The sequence below is a fragment of the Anomaloglossus baeobatrachus genome, chromosome 3 (genome assembly GCF_048569485.1).
Source record: "Anomaloglossus baeobatrachus isolate aAnoBae1 chromosome 3, aAnoBae1.hap1, whole genome shotgun sequence".
NCBI classification, from domain to species: domain Eukaryota; kingdom Metazoa; phylum Chordata; class Amphibia; order Anura; family Aromobatidae; genus Anomaloglossus; species Anomaloglossus baeobatrachus.
This window is the reverse complement of record NC_134355.1, coordinates 556,974,986-557,000,434: the sequence shown is the minus strand read 5'-3', so window position 1 is coordinate 557,000,434 and position 25,449 is coordinate 556,974,986. Positions and strand designations below refer to the sequence as shown.

The 25,449-nt window shown below is 50.0% G+C and overlaps 1 protein-coding gene across 1 annotated transcript in view; it reads left to right on the top strand.

Moving 5' to 3' along the window:
• The first annotated feature begins 2,747 nt into the window (after window positions 1-2,747).
• AP1S3 (adaptor related protein complex 1 subunit sigma 3) overlaps window positions 2,748-25,449 on the top strand; it is an 86,805-nt gene continuing 64,103 nt past the window's right edge. The window contains exon 1 of the mRNA XM_075340826.1: window positions 2,748-2,857. Coding sequence (XP_075196941.1) covers window positions 2,855-2,857 — 3 coding nt within the window. The 5' untranslated portion in view covers window positions 2,748-2,854. The remainder of the gene's footprint in view (window positions 2,858-25,449) is intronic.

The window sequence follows — 25,449 nt, the reverse complement described above, 5'->3', positions numbered from 1 at the left end:
CTCTCTGCCTGTGCGGTGACTTTCTATCCCCCTCGGTGGGCTGTTGTCTTCAGTCGAGACTTGGGTGGGAAAGGACCTATAGTTCAGACCTCAATCAGTGAATTAACTCAGTCCAGTGGCTTCTGGACCTCGTTTCAGGGTCTGTGTACCCTCCTGTGTGCTCCGGGTGCCAGTCGGTTCCCCGGTTCGGTACCGGCGGGCCACTACCCTGTCTCGGTTCCATCTGGCCGTCTTCCCGACTCCTGCAGGCTAAGGCCACCGTCTGCCTCCTAGCCAGAGGTGACTGGGCTCCGACCCAGACACCTGTTGTTAGTCTGCTGCACTTGAACTCTCCGACTCCACTCCTCAAAACTGACTAAACTTGACTGACCGGTTTCCTGCCTCAGGCCTTCTGGACTCCTCGGTGGGCGTGCCAACCGCCTGGCTCCGCCCCAATGAGGGAGGAGCCAGTGTTTGGCTGGTGTTACCTGTGTGGGACTGGTGTTATGCAAGGGCCCACCTGTGACTACCTGGCTAGTCCAGGGCGTCACACAAGTCCTAACAGAGCCATCTTTTTGCAGCCCGTTGTCTCGGCAGCCCAGGGTGACCCATTCACCTCCATTATGTCACCCCCACAGCCTACACCTGACGGCTAGGGCTGTGCTCACATAGTGCCCTTATAACTCTAATAGCACCCTGTAATTATACCATACAGGCGGGGCACACGTTCTCCATGGCTCCTCTCATTGGTATGTGTGGCATGTAACCCTACTGCCCACCACCTCAGGGGCACTCCCGTCATGGAGACGCTGCACCTGCTCACACCATGGCCCGCTCCATGTGGAGGCGCTGCACCTGCTCACACCATGGCCCGCTCCATGTGGAGGCGCTGCACCCGCTCACACCATGGCCCGCTCCATGTGGAGGCGCTGCACCCGCTCACACCATGGCCCGCTCCATGTGGAGGCGCTGCACCCGCTCACACCATGGCCCGCTCCATGAGGAGGCGCTGCACCCGCTCACACCATGGCCCGCTCCATGTGGAGGCGCTGCACCTGCTCACACCATGGCCCGCTCCATGTGGAGACGCTGCACCTGCTCACACCATGGCCCGCTCCATGAGGAGGCGCTGCACCTGCTCACACCATGGCCCGCTCCATGTGGAGGCGCTGCACCTGCTCACACCATGGCCCGCTCCATGTGGAGGCGCTGCACCTGCTCACACCATGGCCCGCTCCATGTGGAGGCGCTGCACCTGCTCACACCATGGCCCGCTCCATGTGGAGGCGCTGCACCTGCTCACACCATGGCCCGCTCCATGTGGAGGCGCTGCACCCGCTCACACCATGGCCCGCTCCATGTGGAGGCGCTGCACCCGCTCACACCATGGCCCGCTCCATGTGGAGGCGCTGCACCCGCTCACACCATGGCCCGCTCCATGTGGAGGCGCTGCACCCGCTCACACCATGGCCCGCTCCATGTGGAGGCGCTGCACCCGCTCACACCATGGCCCGCTCCATGTGGAGGCGCTGCACCTGCTCACACCATGGCCCGCTCCATGTGGAGGCGCTGCACCCGCTCACACCATGGCCCGCTCCATGAGGAGGCGCTGCACCCGCTCACACCATGGCCCGCTCCATGTGGAGGCGCTGCACCCGCTCACACCATGGCCCGCTCCATGTGGAGGCGCTGCACCTGCTCACACCATGGCCCGCTCCATGTGGAGGCGCTGCACCTGCTCACACCATGGCCCGCTCCATGTGGAGGCGCTGCACCTGCTCACACCATGGCCCGCTCCATGTGGAGGCGCTGCACCTGCTCACACCATGGCCCGCTCCATGTGGAGGCGCTGCACCTGCTCACACCATGGCCCGCTCCATGAGGAGGCGCTGCACCCGCTCACACCATGGCCCGCTCCATGTGGAGGCGCTGCACCTGCTCACACCATGGCCCGCTCCATGAGGAGGCGCTGCACCCGCTCACACCATGGCCCGCTCCATGAGGAGGCGCTGCACCTGCTCACACCATGGCCCGCTCCATGAGGAGGCGCTGCACCTGCTCACACCATGGCCCGCTCCATGAGGAGGCGCTGCACCTGCTCACACCATGGCCCGCTCCATGTGGAGGCGCTGCACCTGCTCACACCATGGCCCGCTCCATGTGGAGGCGCTGCACCTGCTCACACCATGGCCCGCTCCATGTGGAGGCGCTGCACCTGCTCACACCATGGCCCGCTCCATGTGGAGGCGCTGCACCTGCTCACACCATGGCCCGCTCCATGAGGAGGCGCTGCACCCGCTCACACCATGGCCCGCTCCATGTGGAGGCGCTGCACCCGCTCACACCATGGCCCGCTCCATGTGGAGGCGCTGCACCTGCTCACACCATGGCCCGCTCCATGTGGAGGCGCTGCACCTGCTCACACCATGGCCCGCTCCATGTGGAGGCGCTGCACCTGCTCACACCATGGCCCGCTCCATGTGGAGGCGCTGCACCTGCTCACACCATGGCCCGCTCCATGTGGAAGCGCTGCACCTGCTCATCCTGGGCTGTAAAGCCCCACGTCTCACATTGACCCCAGGGAGCGGCCGAGCACACTCGTGCGTGGTACAAGGAAGTGGGTGTTGTTAGGCGGGGAATGAGGGCGCGGCCAGGTCACCCTGTTGCTAGGAGCCGCTTTACACTCCGTGCGAGTTGTTACTAGGGTCTCATAATGAGTAGGCGTGGCTTCCATAAAGGGGTGTGACTGATCACGCGGCAGGTGTATTGATGGGCGGGGCGTAGTACGGGTAGGCGGGGCGCCGCCGGTGAAGCGCTTGTTCCAGTCTCACCTCTGTCGTTGTCACCTGTGTCTTCCTTTTCCGCCGGAACAGAAATGGTAAGAGGGGAGATCGGGGGTGAAGCACCGGGAGCGGGGCACTGGCGGCTCTGTGACTGCGTGACAGCGCCGTGCTGGGCTGACCCCGGCACAGGTGGGCATTATGAACGGGGGAATCATTAACCCTCTCATCCCCACCTGCCGTGATGAGCTGCTGCCGATCATCCGTGTGATGTCACATCAGACGTGTAAAGGTGACTGTCCGTCCATCATATATGGGGGTCACACATGATCATATGGTATTAGTGTTCTATATACAGTGTCCGCCCGTTATATATCGGGGTCACACATAATTATATGGAGTCTATGTCCTATATACAGTGTCCGCTCATCATATATGGGGGTCACACATAAATATATAGAGTCTGTGTCCTATATACAGTGTCCGCCCATTATATATGGGGGTCACACATGATTATATGGAGTATGTGTCCTATATACAGTGTCCGCTCATCATATATGGGGGGTCACACATGATTATATGGAGTATGTGTCCTATATACAGTGTCTGCCTATCATATATGGGGGTCACACATAATTATATGGTATTAGTGTCCTATATACAGTGTCAGATCATCATATATGGGGGTCACACATGATTATATGGTATTAGTGTCCTATATACAGTGTCCGCTCATCATATATGGGGGTCACACATAATTATATGGTATTAGTGTCCTATATACAGTGTCCGCCCATCATATATGGGGGTCACACATGATTATATGGTATTAGTGTTCTATATACAGTGTCCGCCCATCATATATGGGGGTCACACATGATTATATGGTATTAGTGTCCTATATACAGTGTCCGACCATCATCTATGGGGGTCACACATAATTATATGGTATCAGTGTCCTATATACAGTGTCTGCCCATCATATACGGGGCTCACACATTATATGGAGTTTAGTAACTTCTATCAGTCCCGTCTCCCTCCAGTCAGTGCCTGTGTCTGCTGCGTTACAGGACTTATGCTCTGTATTACCACTCACTGATGAGTTGCGAGCCACGCTGGGATTGTGATTACTCCGCTGTTATAGAACCGCAGCATCATGTATGACATAGGAGCCCGGTAATCCAGATTACAGAACTAGGGGCTCATTCACAACTCAGTCATTTCTCTCATGAGCAAAAAAATGTCCGAATTTCATCGTTTCCATTGATCAGGTTTTCTTCAGTGTTGGGTCAGTCACCGGGTTTTCCCATATGCAAAAAAATATATAGTAGAATTCTCCAGCTTCTCCTATCAGTCTGTCAAATATGGAATGTAGAGGCAAATGGCAGCTGTGTGTTGTGTCCCCCCCCAACCCAAAAGACTTGCATTAGGTGTTTGGCATGTGACTCGTAGTCCACTAGTTCCTTAACAATCCCTTATTAATGGAAGACTTCGTTTTATCCAGTGTACATATCCTCAATTTACAGCTCACAGTAAATTATACTTAATATCTCTCTCTATCTATCATATATATAATTATGAGCCATAAGATGTAATCATGCCGGCGGCACACGGTACGATATATTGGGAGTCACGTTGTTAGTGACGCACATCCGGCATCGTCAGAGATATCGTAGTGTGTGACACCTCCGAACGACTGTGAACGAGCAGAAATACTCACCTTATCGTTGCTCGTTGACACATCGTTCCTTTTCAAAATGTCGGTCCTCCTTCTGTGCTCCGGTTGTTCATCGTTCCCGAGGCAGCACACATCGCTCCGTGTGACACCCCAGGAACAATGAACTGCAGCTTATCTGCGGCCGTCGGCAATGCGGAAAGGAAGGAGGTCGGCGGGATGTTTACGTCCCGCTCATCTCCGCCCCTCCGCTTCTATTGGCCGGCCGCTGTGGGACGTCGCTGTGACTCCGAACGTCCCTCCCCCTTCAGGAAGAGGATGTTCGCTGCCCACAGCGACGACGTGAGGGAGGTAAGTGCGTGTGACGGGGGTTAACGACTTTGTGCGCCACGGGCAACTAATTGCCCGTGACGCACAAACGACGGGGGCGGGTACGATCGCTCGTGCAATCGCACGATCGTACCGTGTGTCGCCGGCATCACTTAACTTTTATTAATGGTTTAGTCCAATTTCCAAGATTCTATCCCAACATTTAGTAGGTGTAATAATAAAAATAATATTAGTAAATACCTCCAGTTAGAAATGCAGTCTAATTTTCCTGATAAGCTTTGTCACTTACCTCATGTGCAGGGCATTACAGTAGCTTAGGTATCCATGATTACGACCACTTCCAACTAACTGTCCCTATATGCGTGGCCATAACCTTGAATACCTAAACTCCTGTAATGCCCTGCACACGAGGTAAGAGACATGGGTATATCAGGAGAACTATACTTCATATCTATTTAGAAGTATTTGCTAATATTATTATTATTATTATTACATCTACTACATATTGGGAGAGGATCTTGAAGATGGGAATAACCCTTTAACTGCTATCATTATGATTCTCCAGTTAGTAAAAAAAACAGTTGGCTTCTCTCTTTCTTTTTTTTTTTTTTTTAAGCTTGTCACCTTTAGGCAATTGGGAACTATCTGACAACTTTTCTTATTTAATTTAGTGATTTCCTCTCTGGTTGTCACCACTGCTCCAGGAGTTCAGGACTGGTTGTCGGTGGTTTCCTGTGATCTATACAAATATTCACTTGTTCTGCGTTTGCTACAATCAGAATTTGATTGATCTGAAATCTTCTATAGTAACAGAACCTGCCATGCACGGTATCCGGACCTAGTAGCAAAACTCCAGGAGTTCTCCTGGGGCGACGTCTTAATATGTTCCACCCGTCCATGTGTGTACACCGGATGTTGTGTTCTAGAGGGCGCTTGGGTCCGGGCTGCACATAGACTTTGATTCCATAACATTAAAGTCATCATCTGTCTGTGACTTGTTGAATGAAGCTCTGATTTGGCGATAAAGCAACCAAAATCACAACCAAGTCCTTTAGTAAGTGACAATCACACACACTCTCCGCTGTGGCCTACGGTGTCCGTGTGCAACCTGCAGCCTATGACTAGTCCAGCAGGTCTGCATTTTTGGCAGCAGTCACTTTGTAGATGAGATCTCACTTGCTGTTATACAGCCACATTGCCCCATTCATCCTAGACAACCCAAATTACCAGATACCCCTGTCCTAAATGTCTAGCCTCTGAGTAATCATGATTTTAATGATGTTAATATATTATGTTCCTGTCATTGGGATTCCTCTGTGCACAGATTAGGCCGGGCTCAGACAGGCATGTGCAGAGTTGTCATCCAGACTTTCCTTCTGCATTGTCCTCCATACGGCATCTGTGCTGTCATCAGTGCGTGTTCCAGATCCACATGTCAATTTCTCCTGCGGGTACTCTGTTTTCTGGGCAGATTTTCCCCATAGTATTGCATTAGAGGCGGAAAATCCACAGCTGAACAATACACATTGTTTACCTGTATGGATTGACTGTATCAATAAAGTTTTGTGAAAGCCAAATGCCAGTAAGTATCAAAAACAAAGCAACTTTATTGAAAACATGACATACCAACAAGAGACAAAATTTGCAGCGTAAAAAAATGCAATAAAAACACGAGTAACGTAATTTTCCTATAGGTGGAGAAATTCTGCAACATTAAAAAATTCACCGTTGTGTGAACAGAGCCTTAATATATTTTTTACCTGTGTAAAAACATTCCTCTGAACTCCCCATTGACTTCTATTGGTGCGTGTGCTGTTATATGCTATCCATGTAACATACGGACACCTAGGCCGAAATTGTCTGTAGCAGCAGCCTGTCATTACAAGCATCGCTTTATGGTTGAGGATGCTACATGCTGCAGGTGGAAGATCTCACATTGACCTCTACATTTCAGTGCCACCTCGTTTAGGCTTAGGCTATGTGCCCACGCTGCGGAAAAGCCGCGGATTTTCCGAAAATCTGCAGCTGCGGCACTTCCAAGCCATTTCAATGGCATTTTGGAAATGCTGTGTCCATGCTGCGGATTTTTCCGTGGCGGATTTGCCGCGGATTTTGATCCGGAAAAATCTGCAGCATGTCAATTATTGTTGCGGATTTTGGCTATAGAATGGGGGGAAAAAAAAAAATCCGCATCAAAATCCGCGGCAATTTCGCGGTAAATCCGCGGCAAAAAAAAGGTGCGGATTTGCTGCGAAAGTCGCGGATTTTCATGCAGAAAAATCCGCAGCAACATTCTACCGTGGACACATAGCCTTATATGGCTGAAAGTGGTGCATGACAGAGCACACGGTGACGCCATCTGCACCATTATAGTCAATGGCCCGTCAGCGCATACGTCTGAATCCCGTTTACAGGAGGATTCGGACATAACCCTCTACGGGGTCACTGAGCATAGCAGAAAGCCCTATGTGAGCCCAGCCTAATACAAATACATGCTATACTGTCAATACAGGACTCTTATGGACACGTGTCCGTTTTTCAGGGGCTCTGTGCTTCCTGGTGGCGGTATTTGATTGCAGATTGCTTTTATCAGATTGTTCCTTATCTCTCTTCTCCTTATTGTCTGTGAGATTGCTGAATATTTCAGCTGAGGCAGTGGCTCAGAGATAAACCCTAGGAATCGGCCTTTGTTCTGCACCTCTTCTAAGCTTCTCATGGCAGAGATGAAAACTGTCAAGGTGGCATCATGCTGCATGATATATTATACTAGATCGTCAGGCGCCATGTTGCTGTCCACGGCATCACCTAGTCTTCACTGCTGGGTGCATTTGCATTCAGAGATAATATTAATAATTCCTTATTCATGTAGTGCCTACATTATCCACTGTGCTTTGCAATGAGAGAAAATGAGCAGTCCCTAATCATAAGAGCTGACAATCTAAATGAAAAACAGCAGTGACACAATAGGTACATGGTGCTTTAAAGGGAACCTGTCACCGCTTTTTTTGGCTATAAGCTGCGGCCACCACCACCGGGCTCTTATATACAGCATTCTAACATGCTGTATATAAGAGCCCAGGCCGGGGGTATAAACATAATAAACACTTTATAATACTTACCTAACGGTCGCGCGTAGGGCCTTATGGGCGTCTCCGTTGTCCGGGGCTGGTGCCACCTCATTTGGGCATCTTTGTGCTCCTTCTTCTCTAGCGACTCGCCGGCATTCATGTCCTGAGCAGGCGCCCTTTGATCTGCCATGAGTAGGGCAGATCAAAGTATTGTAGTGCGCATGCGTGGGACTGGCGAGTGTGTATGACGTAGACGCGTCATGCACACAGGCTTCAGGAAGAGGACGAAGATGGTCGCAAGAGGAGGCGCTGGCACCGGACAACAGAGATTCCCATATGGCCAACCGTGCGGCGGTTAGGTAAGTATTATAAAGTGTTTTTTATGTTATACCCCCGGCCTGGGCTCTTATATACAGCATGTTAGAATGCTGTATATAAGAGCCCGGTGGTGGTGGCGGCCGCAGCTTATAGGGCAAAAAAGTGGTGACAGGTTCCCTTTAATTATTGCTTTGCCATGTGTAAAGCTTTTAGACCTAATCACCCATCGGAATCTAAAGGTCCAGTCACACTAAACAACTTACCAGCGATCCCAACAACGATAGGGATCGCTGGTAAGTTGCTAGGAGGTTGCTGGTGAGATGTCACACTGCGACGCTCCAGCGATCCCACCAGCAACCTGACCTGGCAGGGATCGCTGGAGCGTGGCTACACAAGTTGCTGGTGAGCTCACCAGCAACCAGTGACCAGCCCCCAGCCAGCAGCGCCGCGTGGAAGATGCTGCGCTTGGTAACTAAGGTAAATATCGGGTAACCAACCCGATATTTACCTTGGTTACCAGCGCACGCAGCTACACGTGCAGAGAGCAGGGAGCAGCGCACACTGAGCGCTGGCTCCCTGCTCTCCTAGTTACAGCACACATCGGGTTAATTACCCGATATGTACTGCAGCTAAATGTGCACAGAGCAGGGAGCAGCGCACAATGCTTAGCGCTGGCTCCTTGCTCTCCTAGCTACAGCACACATCGGGTTAATTAACCCGATGTGTCCTGCAGCTACATGTGCACAGAGCAGGAGCCGACACTGACAGTGAGAGCGGCGGAGGCTGGTAACAAAGGTAAATATCGGGTAACCAAGGACAGGGCTTCTTGGTTACCCGATGTTTACTGTGGTTACCAGCCTCCGCAGAAGCCGGCTCCTGCTGCCTGCACATTTAGTTGTTGCTGTCTCGCTGTCACACACAGCGATCTGCGCTTCACAGTGGGACAGCAACAACTAAAAAATGGCCCAGGACATTCAGCAACAACCAACGACCTCACAGCAGGGGCCAGGTTGTTGCTGGATGTCACACACAGCGACATCACTAGCAACATCGCTGCTACGTCACAAAAGTTGTTCGTTAGCAGCGATGTTGCTAGCGATGTTGCTTAGTGTGACGGGGCCTTAAGTCTCTGTGCACACATTACACTTGTATTCCGTTTCACAAACACAGTTGCAATAAGTGATCTATTGGATCTGATATGCAAACGGAAGCATTGATTGTTATAGGGTCCGTTTTCTTTAATGGAAAAAAAAATGTCCTCCGTTCTACAAATAGTCTTAGGTAGAGGTAGACTCCATGATAATCCATGGCACTCTCTTTTGCTTCTGTGGCGCCCCAGGACCTGGTCGCCACAACAGCATTGCCCTCCCAAAGGGTTAATGCTGAGCCTGGAGGTAATTGGGAGATCTATTGGCCAGTAAGGTTAACATCCAACGCAGTTCTCCCTCCGGCCAGCAGGGGGAGCTCTGAACCTGGAATTCCAGGGAGCATTCCTTAAGTCTGACCTGAGGGAGGAAGTAGTGTTCAGTCTGTAGAAAGGAAGCAAAGAGAGCAGACGCAGAGTAGTGCTGCCTTGTGGAACTGGGGCCTAGAGCTGGAATAGCTTGGCCCAGTGAAGCAAGAAGTGCAGAGAGGCACAGAAGAGACTCGGACATCGGAGTCTGTGGTTGCCAGGGTATAAAATCCTTCCCTGGTAGCTGAATCCGGAGGGCAGGAGAGCTGCAAGCCCCCTGGCCCAGAAGCAATCTGAAGGTACAGCTGCATCCCAAGGGCCCGGTGTGGACTCCAGCAGAGAAGCACCAGAGAGGGCCTGCGCAGTCTACCACACAGAAAAAGGGACGAACCACTGGTCCCAGCAGCAGGAGGGCCTTTGCTAAATTCAGAGTGCAGGGTCCTATAGAAGAAAAGAAAGATTAGGGAGTAGGCCTCATACTCAACTGGCCAAGGAGATCACCCCCAGGCACTTCCAGGCCGGCCGGACCATCTTTACCATCTGTGACGGTCTCCCTGGACTAAACTGCTGCCGAGTAAAAGAGGAGAAGGTAAAGAGACTACTGTTTGTGCCTGTTTCTTTTACTGCCTGTCGGCTCTGCACCGTGTTATCCACACAACACCATAGACTTTCACGAGCACCAACAGTGTCCCCGGGGCACCGCTCTACCTGTGGGGAGCAGTACCACCATTGCTGCCGTATCATCACCCCGGAGGCCTCACACAGCAGCGGCGGCTTAATAGCCGCAAACCACAGGTGGCGTCACGAAACAAATACTTTAATTGCTCCCAAGTCATCAGCCATATTTACTGACACCCACCAGGGCCACGGAGTCGGGCCCCGCCACCACTGACTACCCCCGGACTAGTCCGGCCCGGCTGGAAATGAGAGTAGAGAGGTATGATGGCACCCCATTGTGGTGAGCTTTGTAGACTACTCAGTGAAAGTAGTGCTAGTGCAATATAATCTAAGTGTATGTGCACACGATCAGGACCCGCTGTGTCCTGGATGCGACAGGTCCTGATCTGCGGGACCGCGAGTCTACTCTGCAGGAAACCGCATCTGCCTGTACCCACGATCAGGGTTCGGGGTGCTGCGGTCTCTCACTTGTGTTCTCCCTTCAGAGGACGCTTGCGACTCCGCAGCATAGAATTGACATGCGCTGCCTCGTAGGATCACACCGCAGGTCAGTTTTTGCTGCGGGCTGCGCACACACAGTGGGCAGGAGGTTTTTAGAAATCCCATCCACTGTGCTTGTACTGTACGTCACAGCATTTTGGACTCAGCTGAAGAATGCTACATCCAAACTGCTGTGAACACTGATCGTGAGCACGCAGCCTTAGGCTGGAGTTATACAGCGTCATGTATCATGCGACAGCAACTCACAGACAAGTCCGGGGACCAAAAATATTCATGCAACCGTTTTAAAGCTGCGATTTCAATGGGAAGAAAAACATCCAATCGCAAACTGGAGGACCTGATAGTGGGACCCCAGTAGAATGAAGGACCTGGAGCCATTATACTGCCTCTCTCATTCCCCCCCTCATAACAGCAGTGGGCAGGAGATTGACTGGACAGTGGGTCGAGCTTGCACATTGACCTTTTCTTAGAATATGGGGCTCATTTCTATTATATTTTTATCATTGATTCACTGCTGTTTGGGGTCTGCATTTTTTGTTCATAATCCTTCATTTTATTATGTCATCCACAGGGACAGTATGTGGGCAGATCAGCCGCCTGCAGCCCAGTGTAGTGAGACTATGGATTATTCAGGTTACGTCACCGCACATGTAATACAGTGCATTGAGAAAGTATTCATACCCATGAACTTTTCCACATTTTTTCATGTTACACCCAGATCTTTAAAGGTGTTTCATTGTGATTTTATGTGATATACCAACACAAAGTAGGAAGTATTGGTGAAGTGTGAAAGAAATGATACATGATTTTCTAAATGTAAAAATATAAATCTGAAAATTGTGATTTGCATTAGTATTCAAAGTCAATACTTTGTAGGACCACCTTTTGCTGCAATTACTGCTGCGAGTCTTTTGGGGTATGTCTCTACCAGCTTTGCACATCGAATCGATGACATTTTTGCCCATTCTTTGCAAAATAAGTAGCTCAGTGAGATTGGATGGAGGCGCCTGTGAACAGCAATTTTCAAGTCTTAAGGGGGCTTTACACGCAGCGATATCGCTGGCAAGCGTACCTGCCCCGTCGTTTGTGCGTCACGGGCAAATCGCTGCCCGTGGCGCACAATAGCGTTAGGAGCCGTCACACGGACTTGCCTGCCTAGCGACGTTGCTGTTGCCGGCGAACCACCTCCTTTCTAAGGGGGTGGTTCGTGCGTCGTCCCAGCGGCCGCCCAATAGAAGCGTATGGGCGTAGATGAGCGTCCGTAACATCACGCCCATCTCCTTCCTTCCTCATTGCCGGCGGCCGCAGGTAAGCTGTAGTCCGTCGTTCCCGAGGTGTCACACATAGCGATGAGTGCTGTCTCGTGAACGACGAACAACCTGCGTCCTCAACAATCAACGATTTTTTTGAAAATGAACGACGTGTCAACGATTGACGATTTGGTGAGTATTTTCCATCGTTAACAGCCGCTCGTTGGTGTCACGCAACGACATCGCTAACTATGCCGGATGTGCATCACAGAATCCGTGACCCCGGCGATATATCGTTAGATACGTCGTTGCATGTAACGAGGCCTTTAGGCTATGTGCGCACGCTGCGGATTTACCCCGGATTTTACTGCGGATTTGCTGCAGAAAATATGTCTAACCTTTCTTCAATCATTCCCCAGCAAAACCTGTGGGTATAAAAAAAAATGCTGTGCGCACACTGCATTTTTATTATACCTGCAGATTTACCCTCGGAATTTCCGCTGCCGAATTAATGTGCATATCACTTATTTTCCGCAGGTACCTGCGGTTTTTGCCATAGATAATGGTAAAAATCCGCGGGGACCAACCTGTGGCAAAACCGTACCAAACCGTGGCAAATCCGCATGCGAATTTTGTTGTGGTTTTGGTGCATTTGTTACCGCAGGTGCGGGATTCTTTCTGAGAGTCCGGAATTTCCTTAAGAAAAAGTCAATTTCTAGTGCGCACATGGCCTTACACATATTTTCAATGGGATTTAGTTCTGGGCCATTCACACACATGAATATGCTTTCATCTTAACCATTCCATTGTATCTCTGACAGTATGTTTAGGGTCATTGTCCTGCTGGAAGGTGAACCTGTGCCACAGTCTCAAGTCTTTGGCAGCCGCTAATGGGCTTTTCTCCAGGACTGTCCTGTATTTAGCTCCATTCATCTTCAGCTTCCCTGTCCCTGCTGAAGAAATGTATCCTTCACAGCATGTTGCTGCCACCACCATGTTTGATGTTGGGGATGGTGTTATCAGGGTGATGCTCATTGTCACCTTCACACTTCAGTCTTTTTGCATCAGTGTTTGTATGTCAAAGCCAGGAGTGAAACTTGCATAGAAAAACTATAATTGAAAGATTGACACCTGTTCTGTGTTTTGGAAACACACCTGGTTTTGGCATAGAAATACTGATCAATAATACTGATGTGTGAATGAGGCCTTAGTTTTCCGCTGCACATAGCATTTTGTATTTTGCCCAAAAAAGTTCCGCTTTGGTTTCTTCTGACTAGAGCAACTTCTTCCTCATGCTAGCAGTATCCCATACATGGCATGTGAAAGAAGGGGCTTTGTCAGATGAGAGCCAAAGTGGAACTTATTGGGCAAAATGCAAAACTATGTGTGGCAGAATATGAGGCATTTGTGCTTTTAATAATATGTTCTGGGCTTTATATATTACTGTTGACCTGGACATTTGGTTTTCATGTTATATTTTTGAAGCGCTATTCAATATACAGTGCAGGATTATTATTTATTAGGAAATATTATATTGATTTGTGTGGGTATATCACATAAATTCCCAGTAGAATTAATTTATTTGTGGGTGTAATATGAAAAAATGTGGAAAAATCACAGGGTATGAATACTTTTTCAAGGCACTCTAAAGGCTGCTTTACACCGGACAATCTATCGCGCGATAGATCGTCGGGGTCACGGTTTTTGTGACGCACATCCGGCATCGCTGGCGATGCCGGCCTGTGTGACACCTCCTAGCGACGCAGTATCGCTCACAAATCGTGAGTCGGGTACTGCTCGTTAGGTTTCATAATATCGTTTAATTTGGTTGATCATCGTTTCCGTGGTAGCACACGCCGCTCCGTGTGACACCACGGGAACGATGACCAGCTCACCTGCCTCCCGCGGCCGCCGCCGGCTCTATGTGGAAGGAAGGAGGTGGGCGGGATGTTTACATCCTGCTCATCTCCGCCCCTCCGCTTCTATTGGCCGGCGGCCGTGTGACGTCGCTGTGACGCCAAACGTCCCTCCCACTTCAGGAAGTGGACGTTCGCCGCCCACAGCGAGGTCGCACGAGAGGTAAGTATGTGTGACGGGGGTTACTGACTTTGTGCGACACGGGCAGCGATTTGCCCGTGACGCAGAAAGGACGGGGGCGGGTACGATCGATTGTGAAATCGCACAATCGATCGTACCATGTAAAGCAGGCTTCAATGTTCGTACATGTGCATTGGTCTCTATTTATTGGTGCTATGGGCAGACCGGAATAGCCGAGCGATGTACTCTACTGTCTGTCCGTCAGTCTCATAGAAAATGAGCAGATTGGCAGTGTGCATGTGTCATTATATCACTCCATTAAACCTTGACTGCTGCTAAAAGTGTTGGGTGCTTGGGACCCCATTCTGGCAATCAGTCAGTCGTGGGACCCTCAGTGATCTGATGTTGTTAATGTAATTTGTTGGAAAACACCTTTATAATCTGCACAAAAAAAATTGAGTTGGCTTTGTAAATACTCTTTGTTGCTCACTGTCCTTTTCCAATTATTCGATGACTATAGTTTTGCCAAGACCACTGAAGCCTAATATGTTCTTTGCAGGAGCTCTCTGTCCTAGCTCATTGATAGGACATTAGAAAGGAACCAACTATATGATGTCCAGTTTTCTTTTGGGCAAGGATGTCAAACTCAAATACACAGAAGGAAAAATGTAAAACTTGGAAAAAGTTGCGGCCCAACCTTGTCATGGGCCCCAAATAGTCCTCCATACAGAATAATGGGGCCCACATAGTCCTCCATACAGAATAATGAGCCCCACATAGTCCTCCATACAGAATAATGAGCCCCACATAGTCCTCCATACAGAATAATGAGCCCCACATAGTCCTCCATACAGAATAATGGACCCCACATAGTCCTCCATACAGAATAATGGACCCCACATAGTCCTCCATACAGAATAATGGACCCCACATAGTCCTCCATACAGAATAATGGGCCCCACATAGTCCTCCATACTCAATAATGGGCCCCACATAGTCCTCCATACAGAATAATGGGCCCCACATAGTCCTCCATACAGAATAATGGGCCCCACATAGTCCTCCATACAGAATAATGGACCCCACATAGTCCTCCATACAGAATAATGGACCCCACATAGTCCTCCATACAGAATAATGGGCTCACATAACCCTCCATACAGAATAATGGACCCCACATAATCCTCCATACAGAATAATGGACCCCACATAGTCCTCCATACAGAATAATGGGCTCACATAGTCCTCCATACAGAATAATGGACCCCACATAGTCCTCCATACAGAATAATGGGCTCACATAGTCCTCCATACAGAATAATGGGCCCCACATAGTCCTCCATACAGAATAATGGGCCCCACATAGTCCTCCATACACAATAATGGGCCCCACATAATCCTCCATACAGAATAATGGACCCCACATAGTCCTCCATACAGAATAATGGGCTCACATAGTCCTCCATACAGAATAATGGACCCCACATAGTCCTCCATACAGAATAATGGGCCCCACATAGTCCTCCATACACAATAATGGGCCCAACATAGTCCTCCATACAGAATAATGTGCCACACCTAGTCCTCCAAATAGTATGATCTTTACATAGTCCTCCATATAGTATTATGATCTCTACATGGTCCTTCATATAGTATTCTTGGCCCCACAAAGTTCTCTATATAGTATTATGATCTCTACATAGTCCTCCATATAGTATTATGGGCCCCGTATGGTTCTCCATATAGTATTATGGGCCCCACATTAAAAAATAAATACTTGCCTCTCCTTTTTGCCCCACTGCTCCGGTCTCGGCAGCGAGCGCTGTGAGGTTCTTCACTGCTCAGCACGGTGGGCATGAGATGGTGACGTCATCGCTCCCGCTGGATGGGACCTCAGATGCAGAATGATGGGGGAGGGAGACGACGGCTTCCCTCTTCTATCCTTGATTTCAACTGTATTGATACAATTGATAGTGCGATGCCGGGTGGAGGGGCTGTGTTGGAGCCTAACATCGCCTTTGTTCACATGTACTTTTTGACATCCATTTATTTGGTCACTTTAAGTAGCAGACAATTGGAATAAGTGACCTGTGCATCAGTTATGCAACATAGGGAAACAGAGGGACCCCATTGATTATTATGGGGACTGTTTGGTTTCCTGTTAAATTAGATTCCACAACAAATCCTGCATGTGGAACTTTGTTTTCCAGTTGTAACCCAGATGCTCCCTTATCAATCAAGGGGCCCCTCTGTTTCCCTCTGTTGCGTAACTGATGATTCAATGGATCACACAGCACAACAATGATTTTGCTACTGAGGGTAAAACATGTGTTCTTTACTAATTTGAACATGCTGATTCCAAATATGAACTCAGAATTTGCACAGCACGTCCAGATTTTGAGTTATACTTAGAAAAGGCCATACGCCTATTCAGGCATTGTTGAAGGCATTGCACATGCGGTTGGAATGAAAGAGACCTATGCTTCTATGCAGATCATTCTGAAATTGATTAAATATTCAGAACATCAATGGAACATTTGTGCTGACCTCAAAGTTGTTGCACTAGTCCTTGGTTTGCAGTTAGGTTACACTAAGCATATGTGCTTTCTGTGCCTATGGAACAGTCGAGATGACAACAACCATTATAAAATTAAACGGTGGCCCAATAGAGATGAACATAAGATTGGTAAGCACAATGTTCAACACGAATCACTTGTCGATCCACTTAAAGTTTATCTTCCACCTCTTCACATTAAACTAGGACTAATGAAAAATTTTGTAGTAGCAATGGATCGTCAAGGGAATGGATTTAAGTATCTGAAGGAAAAGTTTAGTGCATTGAAAACTGAGGCCAAACTCAAAGCAGGAATCTTTATTGGTCCTGAAATCCACCAACTAATCCATGATGAAATCTTCAAGAAAGAACTCACCCCACTTGAACTAACTGCATGGGATGCATTTATAGTAGTAGTTCAAAACTTCCTTGGAAACGAAAGAGCAGAAAACTATGCTGAACTAATAGACAATATGCTTCAAGCATACGAAATGCATGGTGCCCGAATGTCATTGAAAATGCATTTCCTACATTCACATCTTGACTTCATTCCTCCAAATATGGGTAATGTCAGTGACGAACATGGTGAGAGATTCCACCAGGACATTTCTACTATGGAAAAAAGATACCCAGGTCACTTTAACCCCAACATGATGGGCGATTACTGCTGGTTTTTGCAACGGGCCACTAGGACCACTCACAAGCGCAAAAGCAAGTGCCTGAAGCACTTTTAAAAGTACTCTGCTGAGTTCAAGGCGATTTCTTAAGCTACTATAAGTGATTTTTAAGTTTTTTGGTTTATTTACCTATACTTCTTTTTCAATAAAAATGATAATACATGTTGTGAAACTGTGGGACATAACGATTCTGTATCTTTATTAATTGCTTATTTTAATTTTCACAAAAATTGGAATAACTTAATATCCTGACGTGCTACAAAAAAACTAACTTCATATTTGGATTCAGCGCATTCGATTTAGTATAGCGCACATGGTTTTTGCCAAGTAGCAGACAAAAAGTGTTTATTTGTTGTGCTGTGTCATTTATTCCGTTTGTCTGCCCATAAAACAGACGGACGGACATGTGAAGGGAAAGCCTAAGATGTGGAACTGATCCAATAATAAGATTTGGCGCTACCTGGGGATTTCCAGGTCATTGCTCCCGGTGTGTGATGCAGCATACACAGATCAGTAATGTTCTCACAGACCTAGCATTGCTTATGAATAAATCAGAAATATTTCCAATTTATTTTTTTTTTCTCAGTGTAAATGTAATTTTTAGAAACCATTGGTGATGCATTTCCACCCACGGTGTACTGTGTGCTTGTTCTTTCATCGCTGGCAGGTTGTGGGATTGGGGGTGCACAGCGGGCCGGCTGTAGAGGAGCAGCTTCTTAATTCTTATGAATAGAATTGGCTGAGATCTGACAGTGGAGCAGGTCAGTCGCCTCTTCTCTCCTCACACATGTAACAGAGGGGATTACTGATTGTCTATTCTCTCACTGTTGTTCTGTTTTGGTACCTCCATGGTTGGAGCATTATCTGCACCTGATGGGTTTATATTAGCGCTTATTACAAGCTCAGGGGTGTGCATATACAGGTCTGCAAAAAGAAAGAATTAAGCACTAGACAAGTGACCCCTTCTGTCCACACACTGCATTGTAAAGGTTAATCACCAGTCCGGACATTTGCCTATCAATGGAAGAAGCAGGTAGAGATTGTTTGGGCATGACATGCTCCTGCACTCCATTTTCTTGGACAGGACCATTATATATATATATATTATATTTCTACCCCGTTCTGCTGCCTCTGTTTTCTGGGGTCCTGCTTCTACCTAGCCCTTCTCATTTTGGGTATTACCATTCCTGCAGCCGAGTCTAAAGGCCCTGTCACACACAGAGATAAATCTTTGGCAGATCTGTGGTTGCAGTGAAATCATGGACATATTGTTCCATTTGTACACAGCTACAAACCTGGCACTGATTGTCCACAATTTCTCTGCAACCGCAGATCTGCCGCAGATTTATCTGTATGTATGACAGGGCCTTAAGTCTCTCTTGGTCCTTCTCTTGTCTCTGCGCCTACCCGTGTCCAATCACTGCCTCGAATGCCTACACTCTGCTGGCTGACAAAGTTTGGGTAATTTCCATCTTCTGGGCAGCTTCCTCCAGGTTGGGACTTCTTCCCGTTCTTCTTCCTGCTTCTTCAAGGCTGCCGCTCATTCCCCATCAGTATTTTAAGAAGAACGGACTTTGTCTGTGTGAGGCACCTGCCAGATGCGGACACCATTGGCGACAGGGCATTTCTTAATCCCCAGCTTTTTTTTTTTTTTTAAAAAAGGGAACTTGTCAGGTGCAATATGCACCCAGAACCACGAGCAGTTCTGGATGTATATTCCTAATCCCTGCCTAATCATCCCTGTATACACTAGCACAGCTAAAGAGATCTTTAGAAAAAGTATTTCTAAAGATCTTTTACTGTATGCTAATTTAGCACCCCTGAAGCCATCAGGGAGCTACAAGGTACTGCATCCCCACCAGTATGCAGGGCCTACCCCCTAGGGACCCAGAAGACCAGTGTCGGTAAGGCTAGTTTCACACTTGCGTTGGACGGCTTCTGTAGCATTGCGTTGTGTTACGGATGCAACGGATGCTACAGATCGTACAAAACAGCGGAAAGCTTTTTTTTTTTTTTCTTTTTTTTTTTTTCTTCTTTACAGTTTTACCGGAAGCAGACTATTGTGAACGATCAGCTGATCGCTCTCAATAGCCGGCGGCCGGTCGCTCAGCTGAGCGCTGTCACTTGCCGGCGGCCGGGCATGCCGGTGGGCGCTCAGCTGAGCGCTGTCACTTGCCGGCGGCCGGGCATGCTGGCGGGCGGGCGCTCAGCTGAACGTATGGCCACCACGAGACAAAATAAAGTTTTGTGATTTAAAAAAAAAAAAAAGAGCATATGCAGTGAAATCCTGAGGATTCCGCTGCTCAAAACAACGTTACATGCTGCGTTCCTCCCGCTGGGCGGAAGCAACGGAGCGTCGCCCAGCAGAAGCAACGCAGGTCCTTTTGGCACAATCCGTCAACCATACAAGTCTATGGGAAACAGCGGAATCCCTTAACGGATTCCGCTGTTTTCCAAAAGGGCGGATTGTAACGGAAGGAAAATAACGCAAATGTGAAAGTACCTTAACACACAAACACTCCAGGTAATCCCTGTTTTCCCCAAAATCCCCCATAGAATGGTACCATGCTAGGGTTGGACCAATGGATGGCCGCCTAGAGGTGGAACCAATCCAGTCCACAAGACAACCAGGTGGGAAGGTCAGACAGTGGACAGTCAGACAGTGGAGAGTGAGGAGTCTAGCAGTGACCATGAAAGTGAGCAGACGGACTGAGAGGAGTGAGGGCCCAGGCGGTTAGTTGCCGGTGGAGTACGGTGGAGTGCTCCCGGAACTACACACCAACGGGGTACAGAATCCTAGGTCAGGCAAAAGCTCCAGGCAGACCTGATAAAATCTGCACAGTGAGGGGACCATCAAGGACCTCACTGACCTTTAAATTCGGAACTCAGTAGCAAAGGGAGAACCGGAGACAGGACCAGAGACTCCAACCCCACAGGGTTCACGCTATATTAACCGTCATATAAACTGCTGAAGAAGACAACCAGGATGGGACCCCCAGCCGCTCTATGCCACGGTGACCCACCAACCAAAGACAGGTGCAGGGGAAAGAAGCCACCAGGTCACTAAACCGGCACTGGGACTATGGGGACCTCCGGTTACTTTCATCTACACATCAATAAGTGACGGGTCATATTAAAATGCAATAATACATTGTGGCACCTAATAAGGTGGGGTCATGTTGTGCGTGACATTACCGCTGTGAAAAATCTTACTAGACTTTTTTTTTTTTTTTGGTTGTAAAAACGTGAATGCAACTTGTATGTGATTTGGATGTTCCATTGCAGACACATCTGAGCTCTAAGGCTACATTCTCACGATGAGTATTTAGTGAGTTTTTGATGCTACAGATTTTCAGGAACATTTCTATCTTTCTCCAGTTTCTTGCATTTTGTTTGCTTTGTGTGGTTGTGTTTTTGACGCTGTGGTTTAGGGTTTGTCCATATTCATGTCAGAATATAAACAAATCCACTTTTGTTATTGATGCTTCCTGACATTTGGCTTTAAGAGACCCGGACAGGTCAATGCTTAAAAAAAGGATCTAGAAACTGCGCTTTAACTTTGCCTATTAGGCTTTTGACTGTTCAATGGGGCATTGTTTCCCGAGACTAGTCGGCCCTCTTTCCATGTTATCACGCCTATGTGGGCTTGATAACATGATTCCCACCAGCATCATCATTTACCTTTTGTAAATATTGATATTAGTAAATAGTGTCGCGGGCGGGGAGGAGGACGCTGCGCTCACCCACTACTCGGGTCCAGCTGCTGCTGCTCGGTGGTGGCTCGAGCGGTAGGCCGGATCCCGGGGACTCGAGCAGCGCTCCTCGCCCGTGAGTGAAAGGGGGGTGGTTTGGTTTAGGGATATTGTCCGTGACGCCACCCACGGTTGTGGTGAGGTTGTGACACCACCGCTGCTCTGGACGGGGATCCCGGGAGCGATGACAGGGAGCAGCTTGGATGTTAGTTCTCCCCTCCGTGGGTAGGGGGGTTGGTTGTCCCGGAGCCCGGTGAGGGAGGAATATGGCAGGTGGGTTATGGGACCTGGCGAGGTGCAGGGTCGCAGGGGCAGCGCGGTGCCGCACGGCACAGTGGTACTCACTCAGCCAATGATCAATGCAAAGTCTCCGGTAAAACAAACGGCTGGATGGACGGGTCCCACAGACGGCTGCGGTAGTTCTCCTCCCGGTAGGTTTATGGTGACTGCCTTTCCCTGCACCTGTGTTGTGTGTATGGTTCCAATGGCTTCCCACCGGTAACCCGCTCCCCAGCTTGGATGGATGGTGAGGGAGCCCCTTTTGCCCGCAGGCTCTGGCCCTGGGAACTGTAGCCTTGGCGGTGACTGTGTTTCCCTTCACGGTGTGAGCTGTTGCCTTCTATCGGGTCTTAGCAAAGGGAACCTCCGGGGTTTCCCAGCAGTTAACAGATTTGACCGGTTTAACGGCGACTCCTAGCCTGGTCGGGGTCCGTAGGCCCTGCCGAATGGTGCTGGCTTCTCTTCGCTTCCCGATCCGGTACCGGCGGGCCACTGCCCAACCCCGGTCCTTACGGTTCACTCCAATCGGCCTCGCCTGCAGACGGTCACCACCATCTGCCAACCTTGCTGTACGTCTTCGGGCCACACACCCGGACACGGTCAGTCTCCTCTCCTGCTACTTCACTCCTTCAACTCTAAAACTGATCTGACTTCCTTCTCCTGCCTCCAGGACTGTGAACTCCTCGGTGGGTGGGGCCAACCGCCTGGCCCACCCCCTGGTGTGGACATCAGCCCCTGGAGGAAGGCAACAAGGATTTGTGTTTGACTTCGGTGTGCCTAGCCGGGGTGTGGGGTGTGTTGTTGCAGTACCTGTGACGTCCTGGCTTGTCCAGGGCGCCACATTCCCCCTTAGTAAAATGCAGACCGTCCACGGGCTGCCCGTCCATCACCGGTTTTATTTTTACAACTGAAAAAGATAGAAAAACTGTAAAACATGTAAAAACATAAGCATTTTTGTAAGGACACTTGACGTTGCACACGGTAACGGCTTCCGCTCTTCTCCCACCCAAACAACCTGGCCCTGATGCTGCCCCTAAGAAGTGGGCAAGCACCCCTTGACCCCAGTCCTGAACCAAGTTGCCTGAGCGGGTTCTGTCTCTTTCAGGGGACCCGCGTCCATGGGGACCCCTGAACCCCCGGAGGATCGCCACCAGTTACGGTAGTGGCGGGCCTAGGCCATCCCTTTCCTCCAGGCCCATCCTCCCAAATCTGCCTCTCCGGAGGCGGTAACAGATTAAGCCAACTATTTACATGCCACAAGTTTGTGGTTGCCATGCAAGTTCTTGGGCTTGTCCGTAGCAGTTCCTACGCAACGGTTGCAGGAAGTCCCTACGGGGACTAGTTGCCGGCAACGACCGGTTCAATCACAGTTCAATCAGGTAAACTTCATCGGTTGATTTTTGCTTATTATTCAAAACTTTTAAACTGGTGGTCCCAACGGGGACAACTTGCAACGGGGCCCCGCTGCCATCACTGCTCGCTCTCGTCCTCCTCTGAAACAGGTTCTGTGTCAGGTCCGGAGTCATTATCATCTGTCCCTGCGCTAGGCGGGTTGCCGCCAGCTGCCGCAGCCTCCGGGCTCGCCACTCCTTCTGCTACCATTACGAGGGGGTGTACGCCAGACGGACCAGCAGCAGCGGGGCGCACAGGCAGGGAAGACGGAGGCGGCATGAGGGCCAGGGGCAGACCGGGTCCCTCAGCCGCAACGGCCGGTCCCTCGGGGACACAGGGGCGTGAGTCACTCACCAGCTCCTCCTTCATGGCCTCCATTCCGTACACCCGGGCGACCGCAGCTACCTCTTCCACCTCCGCGGTCCACTGCTCCATCAGCAGGCATATCTGACTACGGTAGCGCCGGCAGATCCCTGCCGTTCGAGCCCTGAGCCACGCCGCTGTCCCGGGTACCGGCTCCGTAACCTCTGCGTAGCGGCGCGGGGCGGACATGTTGGTAGCGGTACTTTCCAGGAACCAAGTATGGCCGCAGAGTCCTGGCGTCCCTGCCTTTACAGCCGCGGCTTACATGCGGCCAGACGCCATCCAGCCCCCTTAGTCTTTTTTCGGCTCCTCCTCTACAGGGGCGGGGTTTCGGCTTTCGCGCCTTCGCTGCTCGAGGAGACGCTCGAGCGGGGACTTTTCGCGCCCAAAATGGCGGCTTCTCAAAATTTTCGGCCGGACACCTCCGGCGGTCACAAGGCGCACCTCTACCAGACGGCAGAGCGGTAAGATCCTGTTTGTGACGCCAAGTTGTCGCGGGCGGGATGGAGGACGCTGCGCTCACCCACTGCTCGGGGTGGCTGCTGCTGCTCGGTGGTGGCTCGAGCGGTAGGCCGGATCCCGGGGACTCGAGCTGCGCTCCTCGCCCGTGAGTGAAAGGGGGGTGGTTTGGTTTAGGGATATTGTCCGTGACGCCACCCACGGTTGTGGTGAGGTTGTGACACCACCGCTGCTCTGGACGGGGATCCCGGGAGCGATGACAGGGAGCAGCTTGGATGTTGGTTCTCCCCTCCGTGGGTAGGGGGGTTGGTTGTCCCGGGGCCCGGTGAGGGAGGAATATGGCAGGTGGGTTACGGGACCTGGCGAGGTGCAGGGTCGCAGGGGCAGCGCGGTGCCGCACGGCACAGTGGTACTCACTCAGCCAATGATCAATGCAAAGTCTCCGGTAAAACAAACGGCTGGATGGACGGGTCCCACAGACGGCTGCGGTAGTTCTCCTCCCGGTAGGTTGATGGTGACTGCCTTTCCCTGCACCTGTGTTGTGTCTACGGTTCCAATGGCTTCCCACCGGTAACCCGCTCCCCAGCTTGGATGGATGCTGAGGGAGCCCCTTTTGCCCGCAGGCTCTGGCCCTGGAAACTGTAGCCTTGGCGGTGACTGTGTTTCCCTTCACGGTGTGAGCTGTTGCCTTCTATCAGGTCTTGACTGCTGGGAAACCCTGGAGGTTTCCTTCGCTAACGGATTTGACAGGTTTTACGGCGACTCCTAGCCTGGTCGGGGTCCGTAGGCCCTGCCGAATGGTGCTGGCTTCTCTTCGCTTCCCGATCTGGTACCGGCGGGCTACCGCCCGACCCCGGTCCTTACGGTTCACTCCAATCGGCCTCGCCTGCAGACAGTCACTACCGTCTGCCAACCTTGCTGTATGTGTCCGGGCCACACACCCGGACACGGTCAGTCTCCTCTCCTGCTACTTCACTCCTTCAACTCTAAAACTGATCTGACTTCCTTCTCCTGCCTCCAGGACTGTGAACTCCGGTGGGTGGGGCCAACTGCCTGGCCCACCCCCTGGTGTGGACATCAGCCCCTGGAGGAAGGCATGAAGGATTTGTGTTTGACTTCGGTGTGCCTAGCCGGGGTGTGGGGTGTGTTGTTGCAGTACCTGTGACGTCCTGGCTTGTCCAGGGCGCCACAATAGCATCATATAGGGCTTTGTTAGGCCAGGAATTTTGCCATATAGGCATGAATGCTTCTGGGTTGGATGGCAGATTCCCTTTAAATAAAACCTTATTGGTACAGTCCTGTGCGGATTACATGAGTTTTTAGTGCACTTCTGTAGTGGATGCATATGTGTCTTTTAGTTCTGTTTTTTCACATCTAATGTAATTCTGGGGTAAAACACACATTTATTGCCAATGAAAAAGTTCTCTCTGTTCTCAAGAACATACAGAGAGCCTACAAACCCCTGGCAGAGATGTCCTTGGTGGGGTTTAAACCCAGGACCCCAGTGCTGTAAAGTAACAGTGTTAACTCCTGAGCCACCGTGCTGACCTCCAAAGTAGTTGGTCGTTCTCGGCCTTTTGTGTGTAAAATGTAGTATAAACAATGTCATGAGTATAAAACAAACACACACAGGGCTAGATCAAGGAAGATATCAGAGTATCAGGAAAGAAAACTCAAAACAATATGCCTTAAGAAAGTACCCAAGAAAACCAAGGAAAAAATAAATGAGTGTAAACAAAAGTCAAGATTTGTGACAGAATTATAAGAACTCGTCTAAATGAAATGGAATTTACGCATGGAAACACACTGAACAGAGAATAATAAGCTAGAGGACAATTTGAGATGGAATTTCTACCTGAAAAGTCCATGCACTGATGTTTATAGAAGTTTTGGATACTTATTCC